Source organism: Gorilla gorilla, chromosome 10 (genome assembly GCF_029281585.2).
Source record: "Gorilla gorilla gorilla isolate KB3781 chromosome 10, NHGRI_mGorGor1-v2.1_pri, whole genome shotgun sequence".
In the NCBI taxonomy this organism is placed as follows: Eukaryota; Metazoa; Chordata; class Mammalia; order Primates; family Hominidae; genus Gorilla; species Gorilla gorilla.
Window position 1 is genome coordinate 148,680,164 of NC_073234.2, and position 26,724 is coordinate 148,706,887.

Consider the following 26,724-nt stretch of genomic DNA (forward strand, 5'->3'; position numbering starts at 1 on the left):
TGGCGGGCCCCTGTAGGCCTAGCTACTTGGGAGACTGAGGCAGGAGAATGGCGTGAACCCGGGAGGCGGAGCTTGCAGTGAGCCCAGATCGCGCCACTGCACTCCAGCCTGGGCGACAGAGCGAGACTCCGTCTCAAAAGGAAAAAAAAACAAAACAAACAAAAACAGGCCGAGCTTGGTGGCTCATGCCTGTAATCCCAGCACTTTGGTAAACTGAGGTGACCGGATCACCTAAGGTCGGGAGTTTGCGACCAGCCTGACCAACATGGAGAAACCTGTCTCCACTAAAAATACAAAATTAGCTGGGTGTGGTGGTGCATGCCTGTAATCCCAGCTACTCAGGAGGCTGAGGCAGGAGAATTGCTTGAACCTGGGCGGAGGTTGCGGTGAGCCGAGATCGGGCCACTGCACTCCAGCCTGGGTAACAAGAGCAAAACTCCGTCTCAAAAAATAAAATAAAATAATAAAAATAAAAAGACAAAGAAGATGTTGGTGAGGATGTGGAGAAAAGGAAACTCCTATACACTGTTGGTGAGAAAGTAAAATTAGTATAACCTATGGAAAACAGTGTGGAGAATTCTCAAAGAACTAAAAATAGAATTACCATTTGATAAAGCAACCCTGTTACTGAGTATCTACCCAAAGGAAATCATTATATATATAAAAAAATACCTGCACTCATATGTTTATCACAGCACTATTCACAATATCACAGGTATGGAATTAACCTAAATGTCCATGAATGGATGAATAAAGAAAATGTGTTATACGTACACAATGGAATACTATTCAGCCATAAGAAAGAATGAAATTGTCTTTTGCAGCATCATGGATGGAACTAGTGGCCACTATCTTCAGTGAAACAACTCAGGCACAGAAAGAAAAACACATGTTTTCACTTTAAGTATGAGCTAAAGGATATGTACACATGGATGTAGAGTGTGGGATGATAGACAATGAAGACTCAAAAGGTGTGGGGGGGTTTCAGGGATAATGATAAATTACCTGACTGGTACAATGCATATAACGTACAATAGGGCGTGGATACCTTAAAAGCCTTGACATCACCACTACACAACTGATGCATGTAACAAAATTATACTTGTACCTCATAAATTTATAAAAGTTTTTAAAAGCCAAAAACAAAAGAATTCTAGAAAACTTGTATCTGCCTCTGTGAATGTCACCTCTTCCCAATACTTAAGATCAATAATGATTAGTGGATATTTTCGGTTGGTGCAAAAGTAAGTAATTGCGGCTTTTGCCATTAAAGTAAACCAATATTTTCCAACTGGCCAATGCATGATGTTACGAAATCATGCGTGATAAAAGAATCCATTCAAAGTGCAGTGTAGACCAACGGATTTTATGTAATAGAGTAGAAAAAGTTCATCTACGTGGTTTCAGATTGTACACTAACAAAACTATCCCTTGTTCGACTTGTATCTTTATATACTTTAACAAAAACAACATACGCAACAGATTAAACATAGAAGCAGATATGAGAATCCAGCTTTCTAGTAAGTCAGAAAAGACTTAAAAAGCGAAGCCACTCCTTACTAAATTTTTTCTTTTGTAAAATATATGTAATTTTCATTAAAATATTATTTATGTTAACATGTAATGGGAATTTTACGAATCTGTTATTAAAGTGTAAAGCAAAATAAGACTTTTACCATTTCAGTAAAGCAGGGACTAGAACACTTGTAACCTAATTTACATCCCTCCAACCGTTGAGCCATTGGTGTCAAGTATTTTAATTCTCTTTAAAATTTAAAACCTGCAAGCGCGGGAGCTCAGGGACCTGGCCAGGAAGGCCTGAGCTTCCGGGTCACCTTAGCACGCCCCCTCCCGGTGGCCCTTGGCCGGAGCCCTCCGGCGCGGGAGTAACTCCTCGCAGAGGCCTCTGGGAGTTGTAGTTTTTTTGGCCTTTGACTCTCCATGACGCAATTCCTGTGCGACATACGTAACGGCCGCCATTGTTCCGCGCCGATGGCGAGATCCTTGTTCCTCAGATAGCGTTCATCGCCCGTCGTGGTCAACGGGCCAACCGAGTCTGGAGTGGTTGCGAACCCTTCTGGCTGCAGATCTGGAGGTGGAGGCAGTACCCTGGACTCTATTCTGCTGCCCTTTCAGGGTTTGGAGGAGCCGGAGGTGCGAAATTCCTCCGGTTTCAAGGCGGCGGGACGGGACAGAACTAATCTGCCTTAACTCTCTCCTGCTGCTGACCCGGGGCGGTTGCCTGACCCTAACCTGTGTGTTGGTGAGGGTGTGGAGATGGTGAATCCCGTGCTGTGGGAGGGAAGGAGCCTCAGCTCCGAGAATGGCAGGCAGCCCTGGTGCCTCGGACCCTCCCCCTCTGGGTTTGGGGACTGCTGGGTGACCTCTTTCTTCACTGTGCTCTCTCTTCTAGCATCCCTCGCGTCCTGTCACTTCCAGCGAGGCACACAAAACTGACCGTAGGGATGGCCACCAGGGTCCGGACAGCTTCTATTTGGGTGAGTAGGGGTTTTCTTTCATTCTTGAAAAGCTCTCCCTGAATGCCAACGTGTGCGCACTCCATCTATTCCAGTCTGAATTTGCCAGGAGCTTTCTCACCCCACCGCTCTTTTAGGCAACTGGATCGTCGTTTAGAGCATGTTAGACTTTCCAGAAATGCTTCTTGTCATCCGACTTCCTTTTTTCCTCCTTTCATCAATCTCTTTTCTAACAACTTTGTACGCTGAACTTTGGAATTAAACAAGGGATACTCACACATCTTTCAGTTTTTTCAGCCTTTCTTTACTGAGGGCCTTCTGTATCTGGGATCTTTAAACCTTATTTTGGAAATTACAAACTTTTTTATTCACTTGTTCAACATTTTTTTTTATTGTATTTTGTTTGCTGGACCCTGGGGCAGGTGCTAAAAATGCAAAGATGGGTTGCTCATCATCCCTGTCTTGAAGAACAGTGGTCTAGGAATGGTGGATAAGAAAGACAATGACAAGTTAATGAGTGCTCTGGGAGCAGGCTGTGGAAATACACGGAGACATGCAGGAATGGGTCAGTTTTGGAAGTAAGGACACCCATTAACCCCTTACTCCCAAATGCTTCAATGATTAAGAGATTCTTAACCTTAGGTTTGAAAGATGACAAACCTAAAGTAGACAAAGGATTAAAACCAGCCTAGGAAAAAGAAGTAACGTGCAAATTTGAGAGGCTTGAAATGACCTCATGTGGTGAACTTTGGGCACTTTAGGGTTGCTAAAATGTTGAGTTTAATGGCGATAGTAGAGGTATATTAAAAAATGAGGCTAGAGCCGTAGGCCTAAGATCATAGAGGGCTTTGAGGACCCCATTAAAAACTTGGATTTTATCACATAGGGCAGGTGGTCCCCAACCCTCACGCTTCAGACTGGTACCAGTCTGTGGCCTGTTAGGAACTGGGGTGCATGGCAGGAGGCGAGTGGCGGTTTAGTGAGCATGACTGCCGGAGCCCCGCCTCCTATCAGAGGCTGCATTAGCTTTTCATAGCACAAACCCTACTGTGAACTGCACATGTGAAAGATCTAGGTTGCGCACTTCTTATGGGACTCTAATGCCTGATGATCTGAAGTGGAACAGTTTCATCCAGAAGCCATCGCCGCACCCGACTGCCCGTCCATGGAAAAATTGTCCTCCACAAAACGAGTCCCTGGTTGGGGACTGTTGGTATAGGGAAAGGAGTTTACTTATTGAAGTGTTTTCACAACGGATTTGAGGGTAGAACAGTCTAGTTTGCAGCAGGTAAGAGAATATAAGGGTTTAAGTAAATTAGTGGTTTTGAGAAAGGAGAGGAGGTGGCTGGGTGCAGTGGCTCCCACCTGTAATCCCTGTTACTCGGGAGGCTGAGACAGGAGAATCGCTTGAACCCAGGAGGCAGAGGTTGCAGTCAGCCGAGATCGCGCCACTGCACTCCAGCCTGGGTGACAGAGCAAGACTCTGTCTCAAAAAAAAAAAAAGGAGAGGAGGTAAAGAGGCAGAAGAAATTAGATTTCATAACTAGTTGGGTGCAGTGCTAAGAGAGGCAGAAAAGCCAGGGATGACAACTGGAGTTCTACTCTGTGGGCCTGGTTGGGAGTGTCACCATTTGCTGAGTAAGGGAAGACTGTCAGAATTGTGATTGGTAGAGGGGGAAGATTTCAGTTTTGTATGGATTGGCTCCTCTAGGTAGAGGTTGCAAATTAGGTGTGGCCAAAGTAGCTCAGGGAGAGTGTGTACCCTAAGAAGAGAACTGAGGACAGTGGTCAGGGAAATGACAAGAGAAAGCAGGGGAAGAGGTGTTGAAGACTGAGATGGAACCCAAGAAAAGTAAGACAAAATAGAGACATGTAATTCACACTTAAAGAAAAGGAAACCTCAAAAATGCTTGTCAAGTGACATGTATGAGGGAGATCAAGTAATATTAGATCATTGTCTTAGTCTGTTTGTGCTACTGTAACAAAATATCACAGACTGAGGAACTTATAACAGATACTACTTTCTCACAATTCTGGAGGCTGACAAGTTGAAAATCAAGGTGCTGGTGAATTTGGTATCTGATGAGGCCTGCTTTCTTGTTTTCTTTTTTTTTTTTTTTTTGGAGACAGTCTCTCTCTGTCCCCAGGCTGGAGTGCGGTGGCGCTATCTTGGCTCACTGCAACCTCTGCCTCCCGGGTTCAAGTGATTCTCCTGCCTCAGCCTCCCAAATAGGACTACAGTTGTGTGCCACCACGCCCAGCTAATTTTTTTTTTTTGTATTTTTAGTAGAGACGTGGTTTCATTGTGTTGGCCACAATGACCTCGATCTCCTGACCTCACGATCCACCTGTCTCAGCCTCCCAAAGTGCTGGGATTACAGGCGTGAGCCACCGCGCCCGGCTCTGCTCTCTGCTTTCAAGATGGCACTTTCTTGCTACATCCTTACATGGTGGAAGGGGGCAAAAAGGGAAGAATGCTGTGTCCTCACATGGCCAAAGAGATGAAAGGGCCAGGCAGCTCTCTGAAACCTCTTTTAAGAGGGTATTAATCCCATTCCTGAAGGAGGGCCGTCATGACTTAATCACTATTAAAAGGCCGCACCTCTTTATTTATTTATTTATTTGTTTATTTTTTTGAGACTGAGTCTCGCTCTGTCTTCCAGGCTGGAGTGCAGTGGCTATCTCTGCTCACCACAACCTCTGCTTCCCGAGTTCAAGTGGTTCTCTTGCCTCAGCCTCCTGAGTAGCTGGGATTACAGGTGCGCACCACCATGCCCAGCTAATTGGCCCCACCTCTTAATACCATCACAATGGGGGTTAAGTTTCAACATGAATTTTGGAGGGTTGCAATCATTGAAACCGTAGCAGTCATAAAAACCTAAATGGAATTTAGTGGTGATGGGCTGTGTGTGGTGGGTCACGCCTGTAATCCCAGCACTTTGGGAGGCCAAGGTGGGCAGATCATCTGAGGTCAGGAGTTCGAGACCAGCCTGGCCAACATGGCGAAACCTCGTCTCTACTAAAAATATGAAAATTAGCTGGGCGTGATGGTGGGCACCTGTAATCCCAGCTACATGGGAGGCTGAGGCAGAAAAATCGCTTGAACCCCAGGAGTAGGAGGTTGCAGTGAGCCAAGATCACGCCACTGCACTCCAATCTGGCGACAGAGTGAGACTCTGTCTCAAAAAAAAAAAAAAAAAAACAAAGAATGCGTGGTGGCTACTTTAGCTTGGGTGCTCAGGGAAGGCCCCCACTGAGGAAGTGACGTCTAAGCTAAGTCTGAGTTACAATAGCAAGCCAGCCTTGGGAAGAGCAGGTAGAAGAACATCCAGGATGGGAACAGCCAGGGCCAAGGCTGTGAGGCAAGAGAAGTTTGATGCCTTTGTAACCTGGAAGGAAGGACTTTGTGACTGGGGGTAGGGAGTGAGAGAGAGGAGAGCAGATGAACACAGGTGTAGAGGCCAGATCAGGCTAGGAAACCATGGGGTCCAGGAGAGGGTGTGGTGCTAAGAAAGGGAGCAACATGATCTGCTTAGGATTTCCAAAGACCCTTCTGAGTGCTGAGTGGGGAATAGGTTGTAGGTGGGCAAGAGTAGACACAGAAAGAGGGGGAAGCAAGAGACTGATTAGGTGACTACGTTCAGACAAGAGGTAGCAGGGATTTTGTGTAGTGTGGTAGAAATGGAGACACTGGTCAGAGTTGGGGGATGTTTGAAGGTGGAGTCCTGTTTTCTAAGAACCAGCATATGCTTTTTATCTTGTTGATTGTCATTTTGTAGTGTGGTTTATTTTCATTAAGTATTCCTGGTTTTATGTTTTGTTTTGTTTTCTTTTGCCATTTCAACCAAATGTTAATGCTCAGTGTCTACTACGTATGAGGTTCTGTGCTAAGTCTTTTATTAGGTATTATCACCTTAAAACTTCACAGTAGCCCTAGCCCCAGATGGTGAATACTGTTATTCTCCTTTGATGGGTAAGGGTACTGAGGTCCAGAAAGGGCTAGTTGGAGACCAGGTGGCACCCCTGGTCAATGTAGAGCCAGGACTTGAACCCAGATATTCTGGCTCTACATGCATTTTCCTGGCCTGTGTACCTTATTTAGTCTCTGGATGTAGGTTGAGGATTTCTTGAGGCAGAGATTCTAGGATCCTAGACCCTGAAATGTAGAGTAAAATGTGGAGCGGGTAGACTGTGCCCAGTGTACACAGAGAAGGCTCTGAGACATAAGCTGTTGGTCTTCAGGGAATAATCTTTTTTTTTTTTTTTGGAGATGGAGTCTCGCTCTGTTGCCCAGGCTGGAGTACAGTGGCACTCACTGCAACGTCTGCTTCCCAGGTTCAAGCAATTCTCCTGCCTCAGCCTCCCAAGTAGCTGGGACTACAGGTGTACGCTGCCACGCCTGGCTGATTTTTTTTGTGTATTTTAGTAGAGACGGGGTTTTACTGTGTTGCCCAGGCTGGTCTCGAACTCCTGAGTTCAGGCAACTCACCTGCCTCGACCTCTCAAAGTTCTGGGATTACAGGCATGAGCCACCGCACCCGGCCTCCAGGGAATAATCTTAATGTCCATTAATGGTGAATGATGAAACGTGATGGAATACTATTCACCAACAAAAAGAACAAACTATTGATATGTGCTATGACAAGCATAAACCTTGAAAGCATTATGCGAAGTGAAAGAAGCCAGACACAAAAGACTAGATATTATATGATCCCATTTATATGGCACACACATGCATATACGTATACTTGCAATCCCACTTCTTTTTTGTAACACAAAAGCTAGCTTTCTGTACGTACTATTCTTCCCCTTGTCATTATCACTAAGAGTATATATTGATCATTGTATTATACCAATAGTGGTACATAGAGGTTGTTCGCTCCGTCTTCCCTGTCTCTTATCACCTTTTACTGGCTGTATGGATGGCCCATAGTGTTTTCAACCAGTTATGTAGTTACAGATATTTGGGCTATAAAAATGCCTTGGTGAACAGCCTTTTCATGGCATTTCATTCATTGTTTCTTTTTCTAATTTTTTATTCCTTTTTTTTTAGGCTTTCCCCACTTTTCACCTGTGCCGCCTTCTAGGTTGTTTGTGCTTTTTTGTGTTCCTCCTAAATTTAATCTTCATTTCTGAATTTTTTTTCCTAATTTATTTATTTATTCTGATATTTCTCATTTCACATTTTCCAGATTTCACATTTCTAAGCATCTACTTTCTAGACTCTTTTATTTTTTATATATCTGTCCTTTCAAAGTTTCTTTTTTCTGATTTCTTTTACTTCATTTTGAAATATTATGTTACAATTTTTTATGTGGTCAGATATTTTGGTTATGTTTTTATTGTCTGTCAGAGCCTCGTTTGGTTCCTTATTCCCTCATAATAATGTTGTGTGGGTATTCCTACTGCCCTACCAAACCAGCCTATTAAGACGCCATTTGGTTTGTGGCAGGAAGTCCGTTTGGAGGCTAGGATGAGCCAGGACAGTTTTCTCTAGCTTTGCTGTTTGAGGGTCGTACCTGTATTTTTATCATGAAGGGCTCAAAACTTGACTTGAACTCTTGGTGCTAAGCCTTGTCAGGAAGCCATTTCTTTTCTGCCTCTAACCCTGCATTTCCTGAAGTTAAACCTGCCTTGTTTTGTAACGTGTTTCTCTCACATTTATGTAATGTGACCCCTATTTCCTTTTCCCGAAAGGAAATAATGCTCGCTAAAGTAAATTTGCTCTTGAGTCCACAGGTCCCACCTCTCCAAGAACGAAACAGTTCATGGGATAGGATCAGAAAGCTCCAAGGTCAGGAATCCATCTTGGGCCAAGGGACTCCTGGTCTGCAACCTCTCCCTGGAGCACCCAGGCAGAAGCAGAAGAGTCGCAGAATAGAGAAAGTCCTAGAGTGGCTGTTTATTTCCCAAGAGCAGCCAAAAATCACCAAGTCCTGGGTGAGCTTCTCATTTGTTTATTCCTAGTGTTTTCTTTATTACCTTTTTTTTTTTTTTTGGTGCGGAGAGGGATGGAGATCCTTAGGTCAGAAGGTTAAGTTAATCACTCCTCAGTTCAGTTCAAAACCCCCCCACTTTTTTTTTTGAGACAGGGTCTTGGTCTGTTGCCCAGACTGGAGTGCAGTGGTGCAATCATAACTCACTGCAGCCTCAAACTCCAGGCTCAAGTGATCCTCCAGCCTCAGCCTCTTGAGTAGCTGGGACAGCAGGCAAGTGCCACCATGCCTGGCTGATGTTTTTTATTTTTAGTAGAGAGGAGGTCTCCCTATGTGGCTCAGGCTGGTCATCAGCTCCTAAGCTCAAGCAGTCCTCCTGCCTCAGCCTCCTGAGGTGCTGGGATGACAGTCATGAGCCACTGTGCCTGACCCATGGCCCTTTTATCATCATTGGTTCATGTAAAGTCCTTATCTACCTTTATTTATATATTCTCTTATTTCCTCATACTCAATTTTCATCTCCTTTCCCATCCCCAAAAAGTTATTTTGTGTTTTATGTGTATCCTTTTTTTAAAAAAATGTGTGTTTACATAATATGTATTGTTCAGGAAGCTTGTTAGAAATGCAGAATATCAGAGTTCACCTCAATGCTGTTAATATCAGACTCTTCATTTTAATAAGATTCAGTGATTCATGCACATTAAAGTTTAAAACAAACTTACTGTGAAGCCTATATTCAAATTTTTTCCTCGGGTGCTTCTTTTACTTCCAATATTGGCTTGCTTTTTTACTCTCTTAATGCTTACTTTCGATGAACAGATATTTCTAACTTTTACTGAGTCTGGATTGCAAATTTTTTTATTTTATTGCTAATGATTTTTGTGTCCTATTGTTTTCTTATCCTAAGCTCATAAAGATCTTTTTCTTTATTACTTTATTACTTTACCTTTCACTTTTCGATTTACAGTGCCTTTGGGATTGAGTTCAAATCCATGAACACAGGATTCCCCCATTATTTAGATCTTTGATTTTTAAAAGTCAATGTTTATAGTTTTGAGCATACAGATCCTACACAGATATTTTAGATTTATATGTAAGTTCTTTCTGTTTTGTTGTTGCTGTTGTAAACAGTATCAGTGTCTTAATTCCTTTTTTTTTTTTTTTTTGAGATGGAGTCTTGCTCTGTCACTCAGGCTGGAGTGCAGTGGCACAATCTGGGCTCACTGCAGCCTCCGCCTCCTGGGTTCAAGCAGTTCTCCTACCTCAGCCTCCCGAGTAGCTGGGACTACAGGTGCGCACTACCATACCCGGCTAATTTTTGTATTTGTAGTAGAGACAGGGTTTCACCATGTTGGCCAGGCTGGTTTCAAACTCCTGACCTCAAGTGATTCACCTGCCTCGGCCTCCTAAAATGCTGGGAATACAGGTGTGAGCCATGGCATCCAGCTAGTTTCTTAATTTCAAAATCAAATGATTTATTGCTGTTATATAGGCATATAGCCAACTTTTATGTATTGACCATGTATCCTGTGACCTTGCTACATTCACTAGTTAGTTCTAGGAACTTTCTTAGGTTTTTTGGTATTTTCTTCATAAACAGTCGTGTCATCTTCATCTTTTCGTTGGCATCCTCAGTTTCCTTACTCTCTCTGTAAAAAAGGACAGTTTTGTTTCTTTCCAATCTGTATGCTGTTAACTACAAATTTTATTTCTTTAATAGATATATAATTATCAATTAAGCTTATCTGTTTGTTTGTTTTTTTGAGACGGAGTCTCGCTCTGTCGCCTAGGCTGGAGCGCAGTGGCACGACCTCGGCTCACTGTAACCTCTGCTTCCTGGGTTCAAGTGAGTCTCCTGCCTCAGCCTCCTGAGCAGCTAGGACTACAGGCATGTGCCACCATGCCCGGCTAATTTTTTTGTATTTTTAGTAGAGACGAGGTTTCACCATGTTAGCCAGGATGGTCTCGTTCTCCTGACTTTGTGATCTGCCCACCTCGGCCTCCCAAAGTGCTAGGGTTACAGGCGTGAGCCATGGCACCTGGCCCAAGTTTATCTGTTTTTGAGTAAGTTTGGTAATTTGCGTCTTCCAAGGAATATGTCCTTTTCAACTAACTTAACCAAATTTATGTGCGCAGAGCAGTTAGTCTTTTCATGTCTGTGAATTCAGTAATGATAACTTCTTTTCATATCTGATGCTTGTCATGTGTGTCTTCTATTTTTGCTTTGACGTAAGTTTTCATTTGTATAAATACCTGGGGCATAGTTGCTGGATTATATGGTAAGACTGTTTAGATTTGTAAGAAGTTGCCAAACTGGCTTCCAAAGTGACTCTACCACTTTTCATTCCCACCAGCAATGAATAAGAGTTCCTATTGCTCCACATCCTCTCCAGCATTTGGTGGTCAGTTTTTTGGATTTTATCCATTCTAATAGGTGTGTAGTGGTGTCTTACTTTTGTCTGGATTTGCAATTCCCTAATGACATATGGTATTGAGCATGCTTTGTATGCTCATTTACCATCTGTATATTTTCGTGTTTAGGTCTTTATCCCGCAGAGTGGCTGCTACTTACAGCAGTTACCCTTTTAGTCCATAAAGTTTTAATGTGTCTTCTCTTCTGGGTACCAATAGTGCCCTTTCACAGATTCCACCTGACACTGTCAAATAGCATTGCTTCCTTCTTCCTTTGTGCCCACGTTGTAATCTGTGTTCTTTTTTCTTAGCTTCTTTGACTTTCAGTTGCATTTGCATATGTAACTTTTCTTCATTCTGCCGTGCTAAAAGCTTCTTGGCGGCAGGACTGTATTTCATTTATGTTTGTATTCCTGGACATAGAGGTCGGTAACTGTATTGCAGATGTAGGAGTGATCAGTCGAACTTGTTTGCCTGACTGTCCTGCCTTTAGTACTGAAGGTCCCATATCTGAGCACCCTTGTATAGATGGTTTCTAGGATAGCTTAAAACTTTAAAGAGGCCGGGCGCGGTGGCTCACGCCTGTAATCCTAGCACTTTGGGAGGCCGAGATGGGCAGATCACAAAGTCAGGAGATCGAGACCATCCTGGCTAACACGGTGAAACCCCATCTCTACTAAAAATACAAAAAAATCAGCCGGACGTGGTGGTGGGTGCCTGTAGTCCCAGCTACTCGGGAGGCTGAGGCAGGAGAATGGCGTGAACCCGGGAGGTGTACCTTGCAGTGAGCTAAGATCACACCACTGCACTCCAGCCTGGGCAGCAGAGTGAGACTCCGTCTCAACAAAAAAAAAATAAGAAAGAAAGATGACTGATTTAATGCACATTGATGCATGTTTTCAATACAATTTTTGTTCTCACAAAGTTAAACATAAATAATGGACACCCTAAACAGCTAGTTTTCCACAAACCTAGTAAAATAACTTGAAATTGGATGAGAATATTGTATTTCAGGGACCTTTGTCATTCATGGATGTGTTTGTGGATTTTACCTGGGAGGAGTGGCAGCTGCTAGACCCAGCACAGAAGTGCCTGTACAGGAGTGTGATGTTGGAGAACTATAGCAACCTGGTGTCCCTAGGTAAGTGCTGCCTCCCTGAGGAGGAGTGTGCTCAATCTCCAGGCTTCTTCTTGGTTGCTGAAAACTGGAGGCCTTCTGTGAAATACTTAGTGATTTTGGACTTAGATTTTAAGGCCAGATTTTCTTAGTTCCCTATTGGCAGCAGAGTATGCCAGTTGAATGGTCTTTACTTTGCCAAATTGCAAAAAGGCAGCTTCATCATGCTACCTCCAAACCAAATCTTTCCCGTTCTTCAGAATCTCTGAATCTCTAGCTGTTTGTTCCAGGTTGTCTGTGATTTTCTATTTATAGGGTACCAACACACCAAACCTGATATCATCTTCAAGTTGGAACAAGGAGAAGAGCTGTGTATGGTGCAGGCCCAAGTTCCAAATCAGACCTGTCCAAGTGAGTGATGGAGACAAATCTTTTCTTCTTTATTTAGAATTAGCATGAATTCCAATGTGATGTGCTCCTCTTGTTTGTACTTTGCCTCGTGTGTTACCATGCACTTTTTTTTTTTTTTTTTTTGAGACAGAGTTTCACTTTGTTGCCCAGGCTGGGGTGCAGTGGCGTGATCTCGGCTCGCTGCATCCTCTGCCTCCTGGGTTCAAGCAATTCTTCCATGTCAGCCTCCTGAGTAGCTGGGGTTACAGTTGTGCGCCACCATGCCCGGCCAATTTTTATATTTTTAGTAGAGATGGGGTTTTGCCGTGTTGGCCAGTCTAGTCTCGAACTCCTGACCTCAGGTGATCCGCCTGCCTTAGTCTCCTAAAGTGCTGGGATTACAGGCGTGAGCCACCATGCCCGGCCTTACCATCCACTCTTAATCTTCTCATTGGCATCCTTATTTCCCTCCTTACTCTATCTTGGTGATAGACTCATTTCATTATGCATTTTAGCAAGCCTTTCCTCTTTCCTTCATTTGATGTGACTCTCATGATCCTTCCCTTTCCTTTCTATATTTTGAAAATTACATTTAAATCCCTTACACATAAATTCAACAACCACAGTCCCATCTTCCTTCTTTTTGAAACCTGTTAGTAGATTCTACCCCTTTTGTGCTTCTCTATGCTAATGGCTTTTTTTTTTTTTGAGACGGAGTCTCGCTCTGTTGCCCAGGCTGGAGTGCAGGGGTGCAATCTCGGCTCACTGCAAGCTCCGCCTCCCGGGTCTCCTGCTTCAGCCTTCCAAGTAGCTGGGACTACAGGCACCTGCCACCACGCCCAGCTAATTTCTTGTATTTTTTGTAGAGACAGGGTTTCACCACATTAGCCAGGATGGTCTCGATCTCCTGACTTTGTGATCCGCCCACCTCGGCCTCCCAAAGTGCTAGGATTACAGGTGTCAGGCACCATGCCTGGCCTTGCTAATGGCTTTAACATTATCACTCTATACCTTCTGAGCACATTCTTTTGTCATTTGATAGTGTCCATGATCCTGCAGTGACACCTGTTGATCCTGCTCTTCTGCTGCATGACCGAGCACTTTTTCCCTTCATGTTCCACTGGGCTTCTCTTGCTCTTCTGAATCCAAGGGGTCTTTATTCTTCATTTCCCTCATATAGTGTAACTTTTAAAAGACTTACGCATTAGCTGAGCATGGTGGTGTGCACCTGTTGTCCCAGCACCTTGGGAGGCTGAGGTGGGAGGATTGCTTGAGCCCATGAATTTGATGCTGCAGTGAACTATGGTTGTGCCACTAGACTCTGGCCTGGGTGATAGTGAGATCTCATCTCAAAAAAAGAAGACTTCTGTCTGAGTCCATTTGTGTTGCTGTAATAAAATACTATAGACTAGGTAATTTTATAAAGCACAGAAATTTATTTCTCACAGTTTTGAAGGCTGGAAAGTCCAAAGCCAAGGTGCTGGCAGGTTTGGTGTCTGGTGAGGGCCTGCTCTGTGCTTCCAAGATGACGCCTTGTTGCTGCATCCTCTGGAGGTGAGGAACACTGTGGGACAGAAAGAGGGGCAAAAAAGGCCTAAGATCGTTCCCTCAAGCCCTTTTAGAAACCACTAATCCATTCATGAGGGCACAACTTAATCTTCTCTTAATACCACCTCAATGGGGATTAAGTTTCAACATGAGTTTTAGAGGGGACACATTCAAACCTTAACAACTTCCATTCGGAAGATTGAAGCTCTTTTCCTCTACTGGTAATTGATAGCCATACTGATCTTTTATCTGCCCTTTGGTCCTGGTTTTGATTGATTCACTGGCATCTTCCTCGTGCCACTCCCTGGCCTCGTTTTCAGAAATTGGAATTGTCTCTCCCACTGCTCCACCTACATACCACCTTCTTTTCATCTTTCTTCTCTTTGTTTATCCTGTTTTTTAAATTCTAAGTTTTTTTTTCCTAACACTGGGGAAGTCAGCTTGAATTTCCTTTCTGTGCAGGGCTCCCTTACTAATTTTGGTACAGCGTTGTTAGCATTTTGTTCCTTTAAAAAGAGGTCTTTTAAAACCCTCATCGTCTCAATTCCCACTCAAAACGAGGCCAGTATTGTCATGTCTGGATTGTTGTATTTAGCTAAATTTATTCATTGTACTCTTTTTATACTAATTCATCTTCGATGTTACTGTCAGATATATTTCCTTGAACACCCCATTTATTCTATCACTAGCATGACAGCATAAATCAACAGTTAGTCCTTGCATTACTAGGATTGTTTCAGCTGCAGTTGTTGGTCAATCCCAGACCAACTAATTTAAGCAGAACTGATTTATTATTACACATCACAAAAGGTCCTGAAGTGGGGCAGCTCCAGGATCAACTAAGTGATTGACTCACTCAATCACCAAGGGCCCATCTAGGTATGTTGGCATTTTCCTTAGGTTACCTTCTTTAATGGCCCTCAGATGGCTCTTGCAGTTCTAGTTGATGCCTGTGGATATACCAGTGGCCAATGAAATAAAAAGGGCTGTTTCTTCACACACGAGTCTGTCAGACAGGAAAACTCATCCCAGGAAGTCCCAAGCAGACTGATCGTGTTCAACAGGCTAAATTTTTGTCACATGCCCCTGTCTGAGGGAGGCTCTGGAAAGGGAAATGGGGCTATCTCCGTTGGCTCAGATAAATTATGCTTTACCTTTTGGAAGCGGGACTGGGGATAGAAATGGGTCCTCACTTCCCTGACTGAAGCACATCACCTAGATGGGGGTGGAAAAAAATCAGGTTACTGCCAGCCAGGAACAGGGCAGAAGAACCACTGGGTAAGCAGCACTGTCTGCCTTCACCTTCCTTGGCCAGGCAGCACCTGTCACACCCTTCTTCCCAGCCATCCATCTTCAGATATTTGCTGCAACCCATATGTTGGTTCTTGTACTACATTAATACAAGTCTAGGATCCTGTTCCCATTCAGAGTGGGGAGTAGTTCTTTATGGTCTGTAGACCTATAATTAAAGATAAATTAAACACATCCAGCCGTCCAAATGTAGAGGGATAGAGACAAGTCTAGGGTCCCCCAGTTCCAGGAGGGCAGCAGCAGTGAACACCACATGGTAGCCACTGGTTTACACTGTTGGCTTTGTCAGAATTTCTTTCTGTGGCAGTGAAATAAGTTACCTGGTGAACCTTTGTTTCTGCTCTCCAAGCATAATTTCCTTTTCCGTCATCATCTGTGATTAAACTCGAGATGGTCGTTGGGGAAATGGCTTTTCTGTAGCTTCAGAATCTCAATTCTCTTGGTGTATATTTGGGTTCTCAGTGATTGCCTTTGGACCACAGCCAGGAACCATATTTAATATGGTCTCGAATCATGTTTAAATAATCTTCAAGCTTAAGAATGCCTGATCATGTTCAACAGGCTAAATTTTTTACAGGAACCATGTGCCAGGTGCAGTGGCACATGTCTGTGATCCCAGCAGTTTGGGAGGCCAAGGTGGGAGGATCACTTGAGGCCAGGAGCTTAAGACCAGCTTGGGCAACATAGTGAGACCCCAGCTTTACCAAAAATTTTTAAAAATTAGGTGGTCACGATGACTGTTGCCGGTAGTCCCAGCTACTTGGGATGCTGAGGTTGGAAGATCAGTTGAGTCTGGGAGGTTGGAGATGCAGTGAGCAATGATTGCACCACTGCACTTGAATCTGGGTGACAGAGAGGGATCCTGTCTCTTTTTTTGTTTTTCTTTTTGTTTTTGAGACAGAGTCTCGCTCTGTTGCCTAGGCTGGAGTGCAGTGGTGTGATCTCGACTCACTGCAGCCTCCACCTCCCAGGTTCAAGCGATTCTCCTGCCTCCCCCTTCCAAGTAGCTGGGATTACAGGTACGTGCTACCACACCTGGCTAATTTTTGTATTTTTAGACAGGGTTTCACCATGTTGATCAGGCTGGTCTCGAACTCCTGACCTCAGGTGATCCCGCCTCAGCCTCCCAAGGTGCTGGGATTACAGGCATGAACCACTATGCCCGGCCAACCCTGTCTCTTTAAAAAAAAAAAAAAAGGCCAGGTGTGGTGGCTCATGCCTGTAATCCCAGCACTTTGGGAGGCTGAGCCAGGCGGATCATGAGGTCAAGAGATCAAGACTATCCTGGCCAACATGGTGAAACCCCATCTCTACTAAAAATACAAAAATTAGCTGGGCATGGTGATGCATGCCTGTAATCCCAGCTACTCGGGAGGCTGAGGCAGGAGAATTGCTTGAACCTGGGGGGCGGAGATTGTAGTGAGCCGAGATCACACCACTGCACTCCAGCCTGGCGACAGAGTGGGACTCCATCTTAAAAAAAAAAAAAAAAAAAAAAGCCTGTCTTAGTTACTGGGTTTGGTATTCCCTGATTTTTTGAATTCTTTGAACTCTACCTTGAGGTGTCAAGTATAATCCTGTTTTTGCCATTATTGTTACAAAGAGCATGCTGTAGAGAAGACACATTAGATTTCCAATGACGAAAGCAGAGACACAGGAACCGAGCAAAGATGAGGATGGGTGTGTTACCAGCACCAGAAGGAATGGAAGGATAAAGTACAGGGTTTGATAGTTAGGATGGCTTCAGTATCCATGAACTATGAAAGTCTACCAAAAAAATAGTGACAGTCAAACACAGGAGCAAATCTGATTCTAGGGCACAGAGTAATTATTCACTGGCCTATTTTCATTTTGTTGGGGACAGTTTTTACTATAGGACCATTTAATAATATCACTCCTTCTCAAACCATTGTGAAAACCAAAAGTGCTCATATTTATTTGTTAGTGCATTAACGGAAGATAATGCCCCAGTGGGGAATTGATGTTTGGGGAGATAGAATTTGATGGTTGTATACAAAATGAATAAGAGGGATCAGATTTAGTAGGAAAACTACCTGCGGTTTTTCACAGTAAACTTGGAGTGAGATGTTAAGATCCCCTGATCTGCTCTGCTTTTTTTTTTAATATTAATACCTTTAATAAATTTTATTTTCCAGATTTTCTATTCTCTAGATCCTTTCTTTGTTTTTTTTTAAAAATATTATTATACTTTAAGTTTTAGAGTACATGTGCACAATGTGCAGGTTAGTTACATATGTGTACATGTGCCATGCTAGTGTGCTGCACCCACTAATTCGTCATCTAGCATTAGGTATATCTCCCAATGCTATCCCTCCCCCCTCCCCCCACCCCACAACAATCCCCAAAGTGTGATGTTCCCCTTCTGTGTCCATGTGTTCTCATTGTTCAATTCCCACCTATGAGTGAGAATATGCAGTGTTTGGTTTTTTGTTCTTGTGATAGTTTACTGAGAATGATGATTTCCAATTTCATCCATGTCCCTACAAAGGACATGAACTCATCATTTTTTGTGGCTGCACAGTATTCCATGGTGTATATGTGCCACATTTTCTTAATCCAGTCTATCATTGTTGGACATTTGGGTCGGTTCCAAGTCTTTGCTATTGTGAATAGTGCCGCAGTAAACATACGTGTGCATGTGTCTTTATAGCAGCATGATTTATAGTCTTTTGGGTATATACCCAGTAATGGGATGGTTGGGTCAAATGGTATTTCTAGTTCTAGATCCCTGAGGAATCGCCACACTCACTTCCACAATGGTTGAACTAGTTTACAGTCCCACCAACAGTGTAAAGGTGTTCCTATTTCTCCACATCCTCTCCAGCACCTGTTGTTTCCTGACTTTTTAATGATTGCCATTCTAACTGGTGTGAGATAGTATCTCATTGTGGTTTTGATTTGCATTTCTCTGATGGCCAGTGATGATGAGCATTTTTTCATGTGTTTTTTGGCTGCATAAATGTCTTCTTTTGAGAAGTGTCTGTTCACATCCTTTGCCCACTTTTTGATGGGGTTGTTTGTTTTTTTCTTGTAAATTTGTTTGAGTTCATTGTAGATTCTGGATATTAGCCCTTTGTCAGATGAGAAGGTTGTGAAAATTTTCTCCCATTCTGTAGGTTGCCTGTTCACTCTGAGGGTAGTTTCTTTTGCTGTGCAGAAGCTCTTTAGTTTAATTAGATCCCATTTGTCAATTTTGGCTTTTGTTGCCATTGCTTTTGGTGTTTTAGACATGAAGTCCTTGCCCATGCCTATGTCCTGAATGGTAATGCCTAGGTTTTCTTCTAGGGTTTTTATGGTTTTAGGTCTAACGTTTAAGTCTTTAATCCATCTTGAATTGATTTTTGTATAAGGTGTAAGGAAGGGATCCAGTTTCAGCTTTCTACATATGGCTAGCCAGTTTTCCCAGCACCATTTATTCAATAGGGAATCCTTTCCCCATTGCTTGTTTTTGTCAGGTTTGTCAAAGATCAGATAGTTGTAGATATGTGGCGTTATTTCTGAGGGCTCTGTTCTGTTCCATTGATCTATATCTCTGTTTTGGTACCAGTACCATGCTTTTTTGGTTACTGTAGCCTTGTAGTATAGTTTGAAGTCAGGTAGCGTGATGCCTCCAGCTTTGTTCTTTTGGCTTAGGATTGACTTGGTGATGCGGGCTCTTTTTTGGTTCCATATGAACTTTAAAGTAGTTTTTTCCAATTCTATGAAGAAAGTCATTGGTAGCTTGATGGGGATGGCATCGAATCTATAAATTACCTTGGGCAGTATGGCCATTTTCACGATATTGATTCTTCCTACCCATGAGCATGGAATGTTCTTCCATTTGTTTGTATCCTCTTTTATTTCATTGAGCAGTGGTTTGTACTTCTCCTTGAAGAGGTCCTTCACGTCCCTTGTAAGTTGGATTCCTAGGTATTTTATTCTCTTTGAAGCAATTGTGAATGGGAGTTCACTCATGATTTGGCTCTCTGTTTGTCTGTTATTGGTGTATAAGAATGCTTGTGATTTTTGCACATTGATTTTGTATCCTGAGACTTTACTGAGGTTGCTTATCAGCTTAAGGAGATTTTGGGCTGAGACAATGGGGTTTTCTAGATATGCAATCATGTCGTCTGCAAACAGGGACAATTTGACTTCCTCTTTTCCTAATTGAATACCCTTTATTTCCTTCTCCTGCCTAATTGCCCTGGCCAGAACTTCCAACACTATGTTGAATAGGAGTGGTGAGAGAGAGCATCCCTGTCTTGTGCCAGTTTTCAAAGGGAATGCTTCCAGTTTTTGCCCATTCAGTGTGATATTGGCTGTGGGTTTGTCATAGATAGCTCTTATTATTTTGAGACACGTTCCATCAATACCTAATTTATTGAGAGTTTTTAGCATGAAGCGTTGTTGAATTTTGTCAAAGGCCTTCTCTGCATCTATTGAGATAATCATGTGGTTTTTGTCTTTGGTTTTGTTTATATGCTGGATTACATTGATTGATTTGCATATATTGAACCAGCCTTGCATCCCAGGGATGAAGCCCACTTGATCATGGTGGATAAGCTTTTTGATGTGCTGCTGGATTCGGTTTGCCAGTATTTTATTGAGGATTTTTGTATCAATGTTCGTCAAGGATATTGGTCTAAAATTCTCTTTTTTTGTTGTGTCTCTGCCCGGCTTTGGTATCAGGATGATGCTGGCCTCAGAAAATGAGTTAGGCAGGATTCCCTCTTTTTCTATTGATTGGAATAGTTTCAGAAGGAATAGTACCAGTTCCTCTTTGTACCTCTGGTAGAATATGGCTGTGAATCCATCTGGTCCTGAACTCCTTTTGATTGGTAAGCTATTCATTATTGCCACAATTTCAGAGCCTGTTATTGGTCTGTTCAGAGAGTCAACTTCTTCCTGGTTTAGTCTTGGGAGGGTATATGTATCGGGGAATTTATCCATTTCTTTAGATTTTCTAGTTTATTTGCATAGAGGTGTTTGTAGTATTCTCTGATGGTAGTTTGTATTTCTGTGGGATCGGTGGTGATATCCCCTTTATCATTTTTTATTGCGTCTATTTGATTCTTCTCTTTTTCTTTATTAGTCTTGCTCTAGCGGTCTATCAATTTTGTTGATCCTTTCAAAAAACCAGCTCCTGGATTCATTAATTTTTTGAAGGGTTTTTGTGTCTCTATTTCCTTCAGTTCTCCTCTGATTTAGTTATTTCTTGCCTTCTTCTAGCTTTTGAATGTGTTTGCTCTTGCTTTTCTAGTACTTTTAATTGTGATGTTAGGGTGTCAATTTTGGATCTTTCCTGCTTTGTCTTGTGGGCATTTAGTGCTATAAATTTCCCTCTACACACTGCTTTGAATGTGTCCCAGAGATTCTGGTATGTTGTGTCTTTGTTCTCATTGGTTTCAAAGAACATCTTTATTTCTGCCTTCATTTTGTTATGTACCCCGTAGTCATTCAGGAGCAGGTTGTTCAGTTTCCATGTAGTTGAGCGGTTTTCAGTGAGTTTCTTAATCCTGAGTTCTAGTTTGATTGCACTGTGGTCTTAGAGATAGTTTGTTATAATTTCTTTTCTTTTACATTTGCTGAGGAGAGCTTTACTTCCAAATATGTGGTCAATTTTGGAATAGGTGTGATGTGGTGCTGAAAAGAATGTATATTCTGTTGATTTGGGGTGGAGAGTTCTGTAGATGTCTATTAGCTCTGCTTTCTTTTAATATCCTTTTCTTTCATTACCCTGGTTAGTATGTTGTTTTGGGGCATCTATCTATTTTCTACTCAACCTCCAGATATTTCCTGTTGTGACAAAGGACTTGATCCTTAGTCTTATTTCCTATCTATTTTCTATCTTTCCCTTTTTGTTTTTGTGTTCACAAAGCTGTTTGCCTACCCTGTGCCCATTCTTTTCCATGCCTGCTAGAGAAAACATCTTCAGTCTCTTTTTAACTCTTGTGGTAGTTACCTCTATATTTCTAAATAACCAGCTTATTCTGCTACACCTTGGCTTTCTCCCCTAATGATTGCTCAGTATAGAAAGGTGATTTACTTCTCTTTCACTCTCCTCCCTCCATACCTTCCCACCGTATACACACTCATGATAGAGACATGTCTCTTCTCATGTTCCCATGCCTCCATCATTCTGATAGTTATTTCATATTTTTGGTTAAATCTGTCTTTAGTTTTTATGTTGGTATGACTGTAATTCCTGTTTATAGGTAAATCATGCAAGTATACAGTGATTTATTTTTGTTTCTAAATTTGTATTTTTTGTGTAGTTAATTTTTTGCTAATTTAATTTTGTTACCATTAATGTATTCATCATATATTCAATTCCAGACTCTCCTTTCAGTATCTGAATATTCTTGGCTGATACTTTCAGCCAAATTATTAATTGTATTCCTTTTTTCTTCCCAGCGATATTGACTGCTAAGTTTTTCTGACTTGCTTCAGAGTAGCTTAGTTTTTTTAAGGCCTGCTGTGCAATTTTTATCCTGGGATCTCCTTTTTGATTTTATTTTCTGTATCCTCTGTCATTTCTTTTCTTGGAGCAACTCAAGAGTAGCTTCCTGGAAAAGGGTAATCAAACATTGAGACCTGTGCATCTGAAAATGTTTTGACTTTATTCCTCATTGCTCTATTTTCTGTCCTCTAGTTTTCCTAAAGAGAAGTCTGATGGCATTCTAATTTTTGTTACATTTAGAAAGCTTTGTTTTTGTTTCAGTTTTGATTTCTCTGAATGGTTTTAAGAACTGCTTCTTGTCCTGTTAAGGAATGATGTTCCCTCTCAGTTTATTTTTATCCATTTACTAGGTATTGAGATGTTATTCCCAGGAGGACTAGGAAGTAATCTGCATTGTTCTCTGCCATTTCTCTAGAAGTTAGCATAGTGTTTGGCACATAGTAGGTATTTAATAATTATTTTTTGAATAAATCTAATGTTCATAGATCCCTAATGACATGTTTATATTATCTTCATTGTTCCTTTTGCCTATTTTGCCTTCTTTATCCAATATGCAAAACTTTTAAACTTCTTATCAGTTTACTATGCCTATCTTCAGTTTGGTTTTTCTTTTCCTCAGTACCCAGTAGTTTGAGTGTTTTTATACCTGAGAATTTATTTATATTCAGATCTGATATCTGAAACTAAAAACCTCATGATATGGCATTTCATAGGGAACTTTCTAGTATACCACAATCATGTGATTTATAACATGTGACTAATTGTTCTTATTTCATAGGCAACTTTCTAGTATACCACAATCATGTGATTTATAACATGTGACCAATTGTTCTCATTTCTAGACACAGTCTGGAAAATTGATGATCTTATGGATTGGCATCAGGAAAATAAAGACAAGCTGGGAAGTACAGCAAAAAGCTTTGAATGCACTACATTTGGAAAACTATGTCTTCTTAGTACAAAGTATCTTTCAAGACAAAAACCTCGTAAATGTGGCATGCATGGAAAGAGTTTGAAATATATAGATTTCACTAGTGATTATGCTAGAAATAATCCTAATGGGTTTCAGGTACATGGAAAATCATTCTTCCATTCTAATTCTAAACATGAGCAAACTGTTATTGGAATAAAATACTGTGAAAGTATTGAATCTGGAAAAACCGTCAATAAGAAATCGCAACTTATGTGCCAACAAATGTATATGGGCGAAAAACCCTTTGGATGCAGCTATTGTGAGAAAGCCTTCAGCAGCAAGTCATACCTTGTAGTGCATCAGCAAACTCATGCTGAAGAGAAACCCTATGGGTGTAATGAATGTGGGAAAGACTTCAGTAGTAAATCATACCTCATTGTACATCAGAGAATTCATACAGGAGAGAAACTACATGAATGCAGTGAATGCAGGAAAACATTCAGTTTCCATTCACAGCTTGTTATACATCAGAGAATTCACACAGGTGAGAATCCCTATGAGTGCTGTGAATGTGGGAAAGTCTTCAGTAGGAAAGACCAGCTTGTTTCACACCAGAAAACTCATTCAGGACAGAAACCATATGTGTGTAATGAATGTGGGAAAGCTTTTGGTTTAAAATCACAGCTCATTATACATGAAAGAATTCATACAGGAGAGAAACCATATGAATGCAATGAATGTCAGAAAGCCTTTAATACAAAGTCAAACCTTATGGTACATCAGAGAACCCATACAGGGGAGAAACCTTATGTTTGTAGTGATTGTGGAAAAGCCTTTACATTCAAGTCACAGCTCATTGTACATCAGGGGATTCACACAGGAGTAAAGCCCTATGGGTGTATTCAGTGTGGTAAAGGATTCAGTTTGAAATCACAGCTCATTGTACATCAGAGAAGTCACACAGGAATGAAACCTTATGTATGCAATGAATGTGGCAAAGCCTTCAGGAGCAAGTCATACCTTATTATACATACAAGGACACATACAGGAGAAAAACTCCATGAATGCAACGATTGTGGGAAAGCCTTCAGTTTTAAATCACAGCTCATTATACATCAGAGGATTCATACAGGAGAGAACCCCTATGAATGCCATGAATGTGGGAAAGCCTTCAGTCGGAAATACCAGCTTATTTCACACCAGAGAACTCATGCAGGAGAGAAGCCTTATGAATGCACCGACTGTGGAAAGGCTTTTGGTTTAAAGTCACAGCTTATTATACACCAGAGAACTCATACAGGGGAGAAACCATTTGAATGTAGTGAGTGTCAGAAAGCCTTTAATACAAAGTCAAACCTGATTGTACATCAGAGAACTCATACAGGAGAGAAACCCTATAGTTGTAATGAATGTGGAAAAGCCTTTACGTTCAAATCACAGCTCATTGTACATAAAGGAGTGCACACTGGAGTAAAACCCTATGGATGCAGTCAATGTGCAAAAACCTTTAGTTTGAAGTCCCAGCTCATTGTACATCAGAGAAGTCACACAGGAGTAAAACCATATGGATGCACTGAGTGTGGGAAAGCCTTCAGGAGCAAGTCATACCTTATTATACATATGAGAACTCATACAGGAGAGAAACCACATGAGTGCAGGGAATGCGGGAAATCCTTTAGTTTCAATTCACAACTCATTGTGCATCAGAGAATTCACACAGGAGAAAATCCCTATGAATGCAGTGAATGTGGGAAAGCCTTTAATAGGAAAGACCAGCTCATTTCACATCAGCGAACTCATGCAGGGGAAAAGCCTTATGGGTGCAGTGAATGTGGGAAAGCTTTTAGCAGCAAGTCATACCTAATTATACACATGAGAACTCATTCAGGTGAGAAACCATATGAATGTAATGAATGTGGGAAAGCCTTCATTTGGAAATCACTACTCATTGTACATGAGCGAACTCATGCAGGGGTCAACCCTTATAAATGCAGTCAATGTGAGAAATCCTTCAGTGGGAAATTACGCCTTCTCGTACACCAGAGAATGCACACAAGAGAGAAACCATATGAATGCATTGAGTGTGGAAAAGCCTTCATTAGGAATTCTCAACTCATTGTACATCAAAGAACTCATTCAGGAGAGAAACCCTATGGGTGCAATGAATGTGGGAAAACCTTCTCTCAAAAATCAATTCTCAGTGCACATCAGAGAACACATACAGGAGAGAAGCCTTGTAAGTGCACTGAATGTGGGAAAGCCTTTTGTTGGAAGTCACAGCTCATTATGCATCAGAGAACTCATGTAGATGACAAACATTGATAATTTTATGAAACTGAAAAGTGGATTCACAAGAGATAGAAACAGAATCATATATAAAGAGAAACTCTGTAAGTGGAATCATCTTGTCATCTTCCAGAAAACTCATACTGAATAGAAACTTTATGAATGCACAGCATATGGAAAGGCATCCACAGAAAGCTGTTCTTTACATGTAAAAAGATAGTAGACAATACACAGGAAAACTGAATTTAGTAACCACTCTGAAAATTGTTAGCAGCAAGTCATACCTTTTTTTAAAAAGTTCATACAGGTGAGGAACCATGTTAAACGTTGTAAAGTCATTTTACTAACATAAGATTCACAAAGAGGAAACTTCATGAACCAGATGAATATAGAATAGACTTCTTTGAAATTCATAGTTTACAGAATTTTAATGAGAAATTATTGAGCTAATGAATGGCAGAATTAACAAAATTACAAACATTTTATGTATCGGAAGCATATACATTGGAGGAACCATGCTATAAGGGAAAGTTTAAATCTAGAAATGAGAAACCCCTAGGGAAAAAATATATATAGGAGTGAACATCTTATGAATGTACCAAATAAACCACAGCTGGACTGTTAACCTCACCTTAGAAGCTTCATTCTAAAAAAAAAAAAAAAAAAAACCAACCTATTAATCTTAATCTTAATTTTGAAGAATTATTTATTTCCTTTAGGAATCATTTTAAGAGAAGTTTTATTCCAGGTGTTCCAAAATTTCAGGAAAAGATTTGAGAAAATTCTCAATTATAAATAATAAGATACAGATTATTTCTGTGTACAGGTGAATCTAGTAAGGAGGTTAAGAATAAGAAATAATATCCCAGAGCCTACAGGGATATTTAGATATCTTCCTATGTGTACTACATAATATGAATTTTGCAGTTTGGCATTTTACTTGTGAATGCCATATGTGAGACAAAAATCATCTTCCAGAGATTTCAGTATCTCTGATATTGACAATATCTCTGATATGACAATATCATCTTCCAGAGATTTCTACTCTGCATACCAACATTGTTTCTTTGTGTCTTACCAAATGCAACTTGTTACTAGAATATGACTTATTAAAAATGCATTTCCACACTGCAAACATTTTTTAGGGCTATGTTCTGCCCTTTGGAAGCAGTCTTGGCAGCAACCTCTTTAGTTATAGTAATCAATATAAGGCACACTTCATGTGTTTGTGTAGCCTGGAATCTATTCTACCTTCACAGGTTAGAACATCTTGATTTCCTCTTAGAGAAACATTCCCTAACGGTGTATGTAGTCATGACGGAACCACCATTCAAGATGCCCTGCTCAGGACTTGGCATGAGCGCTATGGTCAGCTGAGGCTCAGAACTGTACATTGTTAATGGGTTTTTCAAGTTCAGAAAAGCAACATGAGCTTTTGTTCTATGGTAGCATGTTGATGTAATAAGTAGCTATTTCAATAGAGGTTCCCAGAACAGCTTTTGTTACTGTCATTTTCTTAACTTTGTTCACTTGTCTTTTATTTTGAGCTATTGGGTGTGCTTTTAATACATTCCTTGTTTGATTGCATTAGCCATTGTGTATCTTTTGCATACAGCTTACTAAATCAGATGGCTTCAGAAATGGGTGGTAGAGGAGTAGGCAGAAACTTGCAAGGATATGTGGATATTTGGAAATGGTTGTTTCCCAAGACAGGATGGAAGTCTTTCAAGCAAGAAACTTGGCCCATGCTATGAAGTCATGAAATGAATTGTTGGCATCATGTGCTCACTGAGGCTCTGGGGAAATGGATAAGTTGTCATTGAAAAATTTTAAGCAGAATTCTGGAGTGTGGTCAAGAGGGGACTGCTTTTGAT

At 41.4% G+C, this 26,724-nt stretch overlaps 1 protein-coding gene across 11 annotated transcripts; it reads left to right on the forward strand.

The window, feature by feature from the left end:
- The first annotated feature begins 1,933 nt into the window (after positions 1-1,933).
- ZNF268 (zinc finger protein 268) lies at positions 1,934-26,437 on the forward strand. Of its 11 annotated transcripts, none has more exons than XM_055357802.2 (7): positions 1,960-2,095; positions 2,414-2,498; positions 8,217-8,417; positions 11,840-11,966; positions 12,258-12,353; positions 13,781-13,886; positions 22,494-25,475. In XM_055357802.2, exons 2-7 carry the CDS (start codon positions 2,466-2,468, stop codon positions 22,510-22,512), a joined length of 582 nt encoding a protein of 193 aa, XP_055213777.1. In that variant the 5' UTR covers positions 1,960-2,095; positions 2,414-2,465; the 3' UTR covers positions 22,513-25,475. The 11 variants fall into 11 exon arrangements, with proteins under 11 accessions (XP_030856486.1, XP_055213777.1, XP_030856487.1 ...); XM_031000629.3 differs by having other exon boundaries at positions 1,966-2,154; XM_031000626.3 differs by lacking the exon at positions 13,781-13,886 and having other exon boundaries at positions 1,934-2,154; positions 22,494-26,437.
- The last annotated feature ends 287 nt before the right edge of the window (positions 26,438-26,724 follow it).